This window comes from Pseudomyrmex gracilis, unplaced genomic scaffold (genome assembly GCF_002006095.1).
Source record: "Pseudomyrmex gracilis isolate BER0280 unplaced genomic scaffold, ASM200609v1 scaffold_351, whole genome shotgun sequence".
NCBI lineage: Eukaryota > Metazoa > Arthropoda > Insecta > Hymenoptera > Formicidae > Pseudomyrmex > Pseudomyrmex gracilis.
Window position 1 is genome coordinate 109,096 of NW_018020935.1, and position 11,190 is coordinate 120,285.

General features: G+C 36.6%; 1 protein-coding gene across 1 annotated transcript in view; it reads left to right on the top strand.

Annotated features, from left to right (window-relative positions):
• LOC109860225 (scavenger receptor class B member 1) overlaps nucleotides 1–11,190 on the top strand; it is a 37,486-nt gene that overhangs the window by 17,034 nt on the left and 9,262 nt on the right. Inside the window, exon 2 of the mRNA XM_020439164.1 lies at nucleotides 10,066–10,403. Coding sequence (XP_020294753.1) covers nucleotides 10,066–10,403 — 338 coding nt within the window. The remainder of the gene's footprint in view (nucleotides 1–10,065; nucleotides 10,404–11,190) is intronic.

Below are 11,190 nucleotides of genomic sequence, written 5' to 3' on the forward strand. Positions count from 1 at the left end.
AATATATTCTTAATTTCAGAAGAATATCATCTAAAATCTTTAAAATTTTTTAAGTATAAAATCTTCTACTTACGAGAATATCATTTTTTCGGTGCACTAATTATTAGTAAATATAAAGTTGTAATATAATAATATCGCATTATATTTTAAATAAAGAATTATATTCTTTATTTAAGAATATATTCTTAATTTAAGAATATAGTCTTTTTCGATAGTGAAATATATATGTTTTTCTATAGAGGCTTTTTATATTCTAATCAGTATATATTCTTATCAATATTTAGTGGATTTTCCTCTTAAAATAAGAAACTCTTCTTGGCGCCTATTTTAGTATAAAATATACTTAAAGTAAGTGGGATATCCTCAAAATAAGAATACAATTTTTTTGGTGTGATAAATCGAGATTACTCTCAGGCTCTATAAGTCTTATTAAACTAATAATATCTGAATATAGGAACATTAAGAGCCGTTTGCAGGATGTTGCGCGTGAATGTGCTTTTTAAATATATATATATGTATACACATATATATTTCGAAATAATTTTTTTCTTCCATATAGGATGCTGGATTTGCATCACATATATATTTACTGTATCCTCCGTGTGCGCACGTGTGCGCGTTACGACTTTATTTATTTAACATCCGGTGTGGATGTTACATTTCACACGTCGAATTTTTTGTTCGCCGTCGAGAAAGACGCGATCTTTATTGTCAAACGCAAAACAAAATATAAAAGCGGCGAAGGCCGCGCTTTACGCAGAATGTTTTTTTGTAATTAATTTTCTAAACGGTTTTTTTTTTTTGCATTTCGACAAGGTAAGCTTCGCATATAAATGACTATCTTGTTTACATTGAAGAAATACTCTTTGTACTCTCTTGAGCAACGATTTGATGTGACGAATATATCCGGCAGGTCTCATATATAGATTGTTTGTTGCACGTTGTGTCTTTTCAGCGCGCGCATCAATGTTACTCACAGAACACAGTCAATGTACACACCGTGTATATATTATAACTTTTAACAGCAAGAACCAAAAATGTGACTCAAAACACGCGTTAGATAAATTTAAAAGAAATTAGATAGATTTAAGAAAGACGAAGCAACGATTTGGTATTTAAAAAAATTTTTGGTATTTAAAAAAATTTACAGATTTATTTCTTATAATATACGAAACGTTCTTTCCGCTCTACTAACTTTCTGCACACAGAAAAATGCATACTGTATCAATTATATAATAAGTTTATATATATCCGCAAATATATTATAAGATTTTCCTAAGTATTTAATTTACTCAAAATACAAATTTACTAAGAGTGTATTTTGAGTAAATTAAATACTTACAAAAATCTTATAATATATATTTGCGGTTATATAAACTTATTATATACTTGGATACAGTATGTTTTTCTGTGTGTGTGCTTCTTCAGGCGACAAAATAGAAAAATATATAAATCAAAAGATGAGCAAAACACGTCATAAACCTAAAAACAAGGACGCCACAAAAAAAGAAAGACACATAACAATTAAAAAAAGATGAAATATAAAAAATTCAAAAAATACGCGCAAGACTTATGCGCTCGTAGTGTCTTCCAGTCGTAGATATTCAGTAGTTTGTTCATAATCTCGTGCACGGTATCACCTGTGTAATCTTTTGCGACAAAAAGTAAAGTGCGTCTATTGCGCACTAGCTGCTAAAGCAAGAATCCAATAGATAAAAACGGTTTTAATGTCCGAGCGCGACTGGAATTTTCTTCCGATGCGTCGTGTGATTATTATTATATACATATATATATATATATATATATTGCACGTGTTAACCTACATGTATATTAATAACTGCGGATAACGTCCATCGATTACGGCGATGGGGGGCGGCTCGAGAGAGCGACGGGAGAGAAGTCGATTATGCTATATCGGGTTTTTGTGTAGCTGGCGTAACTTTCCTTTCCTGATGTCGTTACGTGGACAATTCCACGCGGAGAGACGGGAAAATAGAAAAATACCGGCAGCGCAGAGATCTCTAGCGTGTACGCGTGTGCGTGCGCGCGCGCGCGTAAGGATTACGGCAATCAATAAGGCGCGTAACTTTCTTCCTTACGAGCGAAGATCGCGTTGTGTTCGATCGCGATCGTATATGCACAGTTTATATTTCGCCGAGTCGACGAGATCGCGCGTCTGCGATCGCGAGACGACTTTCTTCGCCACTTTCGATGCCGGAACGGATACGATCGTTATTTAGCGTCTCGATTCATCACAGTTTTCACAGCCCTTACACACATACAAACGCAACGTTGTCGTATTCAACGTATTAAAAACGTTATAACGAAGGTCGCGCGCGGACCGATGAGCACGACGCTCTAAATTGAAGATTGATTTTGCCGAAGATTGATTTGGAAATTTAGAAAGCGTCGCGCGCGCGCGCGCGCGCGAGTTATCGAAGAAAAGCGCGCGGGCGTTGCGAGATTTTTCGCGGCGCGAAGAATTAAAAATCTCCGATTCCACATCAGATTCGGATTTCGAGATATTCGCTCGTTTCCCACGAACCTATTCGCGATATAACGCGAATAACGATGCAAATATATAAAAGTATATAATCGATACGCTATTAGCTGAACGTATCAATGACAATTTTATTATTCGTTATGCGATTATTTCTTGCTTAAGACACGTACCCGATTACACGTACACAATTGCAGATATGTGCGAAGAGAAAATTGTAGAATGAGAAAACGAAAAGAATGTTGAAAAAATAAATTTTTAATTGGACTGGATAATTACCTCCCGGTTCGCGCACATTATGAAATAATACGTTGAGAAATCGTTGCACTCTTGTTTGAACGATGATTGCAGATACAGCGAGGTATTGATAGTCGAAGTTTTTCCTCTTTACGTAAATTATTTCCGAACGAGTACAAAATGCGATAATAAAAAATAATAGGTATTTAATAAACTATATATAGGCGCAATTATATATCGGCGCGTTATTCTTTTTTTCTACTGATATATTACTCATACTTTCAAAACCGCAGTATTTTAATTTAACCTGAGTTTTAAACGTCTGACATTTTATTTTTTGTTTGTTCCGCGATATTAAAATTATATGCAAAGGTTTTTTGCAGTTTTTTTATAAACAATTTCTTTCTTACGTTTTTAAAACTCTGCCACATAAGCTCTTTTATGAGAGATATTGCAATATATTGAAATTATATATATATATATTGAAATATATATATTATATAATATATATATATATATATATATATATTGAAATTATATATATGTATATATATATATATTTTTTTTAAACATGCTTTGTCACGGTGTATAAAATCGCGATTAATTGCTTGCTGCAAAAAGTCAATTGGCCGTGACAATTGTTCGAAAAAAAAGGAAAGAAGTTATGAGTAACAATCGCATTATCATTTCGTGTACGCGTAAGGTCAATCACGTGACGTAAAATGGATTGGATTATGATCTCGCATAATTAATTAATTTGTCATTATACCACGTATGGATTTCCTCCGAGGTAAACTGTTTTTTTTTGTTTCTCGGAAATGGACTTTGTACATGTGTGCATTATCTGAGAAATGTGACTTTTAAACTCATTTCGATCTTACTTTACGTACGAGTTTCGTTTCGATCGATCGAATTGCCAGACCTTCTTGATCTTTCGGGTCCACGGAGTTCGTTTCGTTCTCACGGTTCGCTTGCTCAATACCGTTTTACATTATGGGCGGATACATTTGCACGTTGTAGACAATTGATTTGTTATCGAATTATTATTAAACAATAAATTAATACATTATCAAGTTTTTTTAAATTAAAGTTTTTAACAATCAATATTAAATTGAGGATCTCCTCAGGCTCATGAAGTTTATTAAACTTAATAAATGAATAAATAATTAGTCTTAAAGAGCCGTTTGCAGGATGTTGTGCGGAAAATATGTCTTATATGTGTGTACACATGTATAAGTAAATTCACGTTTTTCACGTGTGTTTTTCGAATTGAAATTTCAATTCTTAAATTCATATAGGATGCTAGTTTTGCATCTCATATACGATAGACTCCGAATACCTCCCTTAATTGATTTAAAATATTGCGAAAAAAACTCCTCAGCCATGAGTCGAGCCTGGAATTTCCGGCTTAAAGTTTTTAATTATCAAGTTTTTTTATTAATTTTATTATCGAGTTGTATTACGAAACTGATTTGCAAGAAGACGTTTTGAACAAGTTGTGTTGACAGGATTTTATTGCGTCCATGTTAAATTACACGATTCGATCATTGATTCGTTTGAATGCGTAATAAAGAAATAAAATTCGTAATAAAAAAATATTACCTCGAGTAATTTTCAGTTCGATTCATACGATTTAAAAGAACGATGACGCGCGTGTTCTTTCGATCGCGTTCTTTTGAAGTCTCTAATAGTCTAATCGACATATCTAATGTAAGTATGTAATGCATAAAACATAACTTTTTTGTATCGCATTTCGCAGTTGAATCACGTGTGTTCGATAAAAAAAAAAGAAAAAAAACGAGCAAGACGGCGCTTTTGTCTGAGATGCCAGATTGAACAAATTTGTTTTATATTTTGCAAATTTCGTTGTATTTTCAATTTGCGGTTTAGGCGGCGTTATACCGTACGCGATTACTTTTTCCAGGATATTATTTGAAAAAACTCCCGGCGTTTGAGAATGCAATCTTGCAATTCGACGACGTCAAGTCGCGCGTTGCGAGACATTTGCTCGGTCTCGTGCGACTCGAATCCGTCATGCGAAGACATCCTTTCTCCTATAAGAACGAAGAAGCTATTACACCGAAGACGAGGTCGCTTATTGCGCATGCAGGCTATGTGCGTGTGTGATCGTCGGGGCTTCGCTATGGAGACATCGGAACTGTCATGGTCTTCGATTGAGAACGAGTCTCGATGTCTGCACCGAAAAAACAAAAAAGGTGCTCGCCGAAAAGTTGCGGCTCCGCAAATGCGAAATGTTGCTCGAGACAAAGGATTTTAAAAAACTGACGAGTAAATATGTCTGTGTGCGTGTACATATATCCGTGTATATACGCACACTCCGTAGCGCACATGCACGCTCGTAAAAGTATTATTAAAACGTTTTGTTGATTCCGTTCTATTGATCCCATTGTCATTAGACGATATTTCTCGGAGGTAAACTCTCCGAGTATTGTACGCCGCACAAGTACGTCTAACGTTCCTCCGATCGATAATTACAACTTGGCGTTGCAATATCCGATGTCTCGAAGCAAGAATCGCATGCAATTTGATCGGTTAATGATATGCGTTTTCAGTTTTGTTCGTTGTTGCGTTATTTTTTTTTCTTTCCTCGCGCAATCGACGACATCGGTATTTTTTCGACGTTTCAAAACTCGCGCGAAAGCATTTTGCGACACACGGTTTTGTGCTGACGTTAAAAAAAAAAAAAAAAAAAAAACAATGCGTGTCAAAATTAGATGCGAAAATTAAATGCTCTTTTTTTATGTAGAAGTAAGAAAAAAAGTAGATTCTACTTTGACGCTGCTATGTACGTCCGAAATTTCCTTTTTTCCTGCTAAAGTTTTAAAGTTGGGTTTCAATTCTCAGATCAGACTGCGCATTGCAGGCTCTGATAGGCTCAAAATAAATTCTGACAGGCTCAAAGTAGGAGTAAGAAAAAAAGTAGATGCTACTTTGACGCTGCTATACGAAATTTCCTTTTTTCAAAAATTGAGGTTCAATGTAGACGCTAAATTTCGACTCGGGATGGATACACACATGTATCAAGGTTTACGTTTCTTTTTTCTCGATATATTCTCCGCGCTCTTTTTTTCTTCTCTCTTCTTTCTCAAGTTGCAATTTCTATCGATCGTACCTGCCGAACATCACAAAGTCCGCTACGAAGGCCACATAAGTATCGACACCTTATTCTACGTGACTAAAAACGTAATAACACTTTACCGCACAATCGATCGCGCGCGGTGCGCAAAATGACGATGTCGCAATAGATCTAGGAAAGGAGCCGGACATCGGAGTCTTGCGCTCTCACATTGTTTTCCGTGCGTAAATGGTCGAATTCCGAAAAAAATTCACTTGATTATATAACTTCTGCGGACTTGCATTCTAAAAAAACGTTTCCCGGTTGAAATCAAAACTTAAAATAATTGTGACCAGTTTTTCTGGTTCTAAATATTTTAAACGAACATTAAATTGGTCGTTAAGAGTCCAAGAACGACTATATAAATATATTTATATTATTTCAGTGTATTAATTGAATTTTGAATTGAAAATTCGAATTCTTTAATTTATATAAGATGGTTTTGCATCACATATATACGAGAATTATCTGTTTCCTTATCTAATTTTAAAATATTGCGGAAAAAACACCTCGGCCAGAAGTCGAACCTGGCAATCTCTCGCTTTTTGTGCGATTATATATTCGTTTCGCACGAACATCCAGCATTTTTGGCACTTAATTACCAATTTAATGTTTAGAGAATTTCAAAAGCCTACTTACTTCTTCGTCTAAGTGTTTTATTTGCGTATCTGAGATACTAAAACTTAAAAAAAAAGACAAAAATATTGGCCGCTAGAGAACCACAAGATATTTCGGAGCAACAATACGTCTGTTAATTAAAAAAAAAAGGATAATATATATAATTGTTTTCTACAACTATGAGAACTGGGCGCCTGAGAGTTCAGCTCTTCGGCAATTAGCTTCTCGGTTGGTCACTCGTGGCCAGCACGCGTCGTATTGGACGCATCGCGCGTCTAACTGTACATCGCGCGCTACTATTCGTCCCATGGTTGGACGGCGCTCCACGGGAATGGAGGTCAAGTACTCGAAAATGTGGTCGTGGTCGTGACGCCTCTAAGTAAGAGAAATTTCCTCGCTCGAGTTTTACGCGACGGCGAGCAAACGACCGCGCGATGAATTGTGCTCACGTTGTTCAAGAAAGAACAACGCGCGCGCGCGCGCGCGATAATAAGCAAATTTTCTCCGGTGTATCTCTTTGATATCAAATATAAATTCCTCGTAATGTTATATTTCGCGAGATGAATAAAAGATTAGAAAAAACTGTACGCGCGCCGCGTTCGGTATTGAAATGCGAACGGTATTAAAATTTAAACGATTTTAAAAGTCTGCTTAATCAAACGCGCGCTTACGGATATTCCTTGAATTGCGATGACTAAAATTATTCAAGAATTTGATCGATAATCGAATCATATACACACATCGACATAAATATTCATTAAAAAAGGATAAAAAAAAAAAAAAAAACGATATTTCAGAACGGATTTGATTTAGAATGATTAATGCGTGTGTCATCCTTACGTGTTTTTTTTTAAACGATCATCACGTACACTGTGTGTATTATTACTTTAGTATACATATATACACAGGTCTAGTAAATGTATCATTGTATATCCCGAGTCGAAATTTAACGTCTACATTGAACCTCAATTTTTGAAAAAAGGAAATTTCGGACGTATATCAGCGTCAAAGTAGCGTCTACTTTTTTTCTTACTCCTATTTTGAGCCTATCAGAGCCTATTTTGAGCCTATCAGAGCCTGCAATGCGCAGTCTGAGTTGAGAATTGAAATCCTACTTTAAAACTTTAGCAGGAAAAAAGAAAATTTCGGACGCGTATAGCAGCGTCAAAGTAGCATCTACTTATTTTCTTACTCCTATTTTGAGCCTATCAGAGCTCGCAACGCGCAGTCTGATCTGAGAATTGAACCCTACCTTAAAACTTTAGCAGGAAAAAAGGAAATTTTTCGAACGTATAGCAGCGTCAAAGTAACATCTACTTTCTCTCTTACTCCTACATAAAAAAAGAAAAATTGAGGTTCAATGGAGACGCTAAATTTGGACTCTTGGTTTTTATAACAAAAATAAATACCGCGCAAAACTTGCCTTGCGAGACCGTGAAATAAATACGCGCGCGCGCGTGAAAAGCCGGAAAAGAAAAGTCGGAATCACACACACACACACACACACACGAGAGAAACAGGGTGGGGAGAATTTCTTTCGTGAAGTGCGGCGCTTTTCTGTTAGAAAGCCGAACCCGCAACTGCGCATCGATGCGCCACCGATGAATTCCTATCATTCTTTTGCTCGTTCGTCGCGCGCACGAGCCCGATAATTATGCAATTTTGAAAAGAAGAAACGGCGAGAAACGTAAACGGCAAATCACGTGGCAATTAACGGCGAATAAACATGCAAATTTATTATGTTGATTTTACTCATTTGTTTTACGTCTTAATTTATTCCTCGCGTTACAGTCGCTACTTTGACTCGAAATGTTTTGCACAACAATCCTTCGCACGTAATCGATGTACGAAATTTACAATTTGCCCGGATTGATCAATCGAATTATTGCAACCGAGATGAAGATCTTCGTTTAAAAAATTCCGTTTTATTATGACAGATGACCCAGATCTATGAGCGTTTTCTACCAGTTTGAAACGCGATTGAGGTCGCGTAAGATCTTCGAATAATGTCTTTCTCTTAATACAAAGTGTTAGAAGAAAAACCGACAAAAAAATAGCAATTATGAAAAAATCCAAAGGAAATCTCGAAACAGATACAGATTTCGAAACGTGAAATCCAAAAGATGGTTAGATAAAAAAATTCAAATTCACAAAGAAGTAAACAAGAATTTTATGCGAGGATCCGATATAGATTTTCAAATTGTGTGAATTTAATTTTAAATTTAATACGTCATCGATTTTTAATATGTCGTAATTTTTTTTTAGAGCGTAAATTGATATACATATAATCACATGTATCTCTAAAAAAAAAAAAATCCGCATCCTCGGCTCTTACTTGATTTTGTTATTTCCCTCACATAGAGTTGAACACAAAAAAGTCACATGTGATCTGTTGACAATTGAAAGAAGAAAAAGAACATAATAATGACATTTCGCCGTTTTTTTGAAGGAAGCGATGACAAGAGACACGTTTCTCTTATAAATTTTTTTTTTATACTCATGTACCCAGAAAATTGCAACATAAATATTCTCTCAACTAGCTCGCGCAATGCGAGGGGAGAGAGATTACTTTTTGCAGCGCGCTGCCGCCAGCCTGTTTTCTTGGAAGCGGAATACTTTATCCAAACTTACGACACTACTTTTACGATCCTTAGCTTCGGTTCCTTAAGTCACGATTTAGCGTTATCTTCTTCCGATTAACCAGTTTCAGGCGGGGGGGGGTTGGGAGGAGGGGCCTGGTAACGCAAGTTTAAACGTGGTAAAATGCGCTATGCGCGCGCCCGCACGCGGCATAAATAATAATAAACGCGCAATGCAATGCGGCCGCACCGAGGTGCTGAGAAAACGAGAAACGCGCCGAAGGATAAATATTTATACGAGAAAAGGCGCAAAGTGCGCCTATGCGCGAGTTGCGCGCGGTGATTGTTTCGCCGCTCTCAGATCCTGACGAAGGACTTGGCCAACGCGACCGGTATTATAAAATTCATTCCTTGTACAGTGTTGCGAGTCGGCTTGGAATCCAAAAGGAAGAAATCTTTTCAAGGATGCGCGTTATGCCCCGAGGATTTTCAAAACCGGTCGACCTTGTTCCTTAGGGTTTTGCGTTAATCGAAATCAATTGCGGATCAACGACCTCGATCAAAAGGTCGTGACGCAATCGGCCATCCTCGAGATGACCGTGGCAGATTGCTTCAATCCAATCGTCGTGATTGTTGTGTGACATTTGACGGGGGAAAAAAAATAATAATAAGGACAGAAAAACTGATTGAGTAAAAACGCTTGAATAAAAAAGCGAAGTTTTTTTTTTTTTTTTTTTGTTAAATACGTTTTTTTCTCACCGCGAGAGAATTCATTTTTCTCATGACATTACCGTCTTGTTGCAATCGTCATTCGAATTCCTATCCGTGTTCCGGCTTGTGTATTCAATCCCAGTCAGCTCGTTTTAATTCTTTTACAACTGAGAATTCAATTAGCATTCAAAAGCTCGCGATCGCAAGATAATTATTGACTGTGCAACGTGCATATGTGCGATGTGATTCATTCACGCGTTTTTTGATCTTGTCTGGTGCTTCAGGGGCGGCTGTGGCAATAGGAGTTCTGCTGATAATTCTGGCCGCCGTTCTCGCGGTCGTGTTCCCGAAGATCATCGATCTGATACTGGACAACGAGCTCGCGTTGCGCGACGGCGGGCGCACGTACAATTTCTGGAAGGAGCCGCCTGTGGTGCCGCGCATGCAGATCTACATCTACAACGTAACGAACGCCGACGAGTTTCTGAACAACAATGAGAAACCGGTGTTGCAGGAACTCGGACCGTATGTTTACTCGCAACACTGGCAAAAGGAAGACATCAAATTCAATGAGAACGGCACCGTCACGTACAAAGTCAAGAAGACGTTCGTCTTCAACGAGGTGAGGTTTTTCTATCCGACGCTCGAATCGATTCTTCGACATTAAAAGACAAAATGTCGACCCAACGAACGGACGGTGTGTCAAATAGATCGGATATATTTATTGAACAAAAAAATAATTGATAGATGCGCAAATGTTGAAACACAATTCTTAATGTGTTTTTGGGTATTTCTTAACCCTCTATGGGCCCGAATTTCCCTTTGGTTTCCTATCTGCAGACAACTTGCAAGGTATTTATTTTGACATTTCAGGTTGATGGTGCTGCCAACCGTCATCAATATTGTTATTGGTTATGTAAAGATAAGTGAATGTAGCTTCAAGAATTTTTTAATAGACAAATGTATTCTGGCTATCGAAGCAAAACACTGTTATTGATGTGTGAATGTTTAAATATGTTTATTAAAACTTGGTGGCATAAACGCTTTCGACCTTGTATCAGGTCCTTATCAAATGCATTTCTACAATCAAATCAACATAAAATCCAATTAATAAAATTTAAGAAATTAATTAATTAAAAATCGCAGAATAAATATAATATATAATAGTCACTTACAAATTACTTTGGTAATGTAGGGGAGACCGGGGCACAAAGTAACATCCAAAATAGATTGTAAAAAAAAAAAATGTACGCAATACTATATAATACTAGGTACATTATATAATAGTCACATCCTTTAGCTTTAAGAAAAAACAAATATTATTCTTATATATCTTTACACAAAAGAGTATTTTAATGTTAAGTACAATCGCGCAGATTTGTCAACCTGCCCCATACCCAGGGTTAATT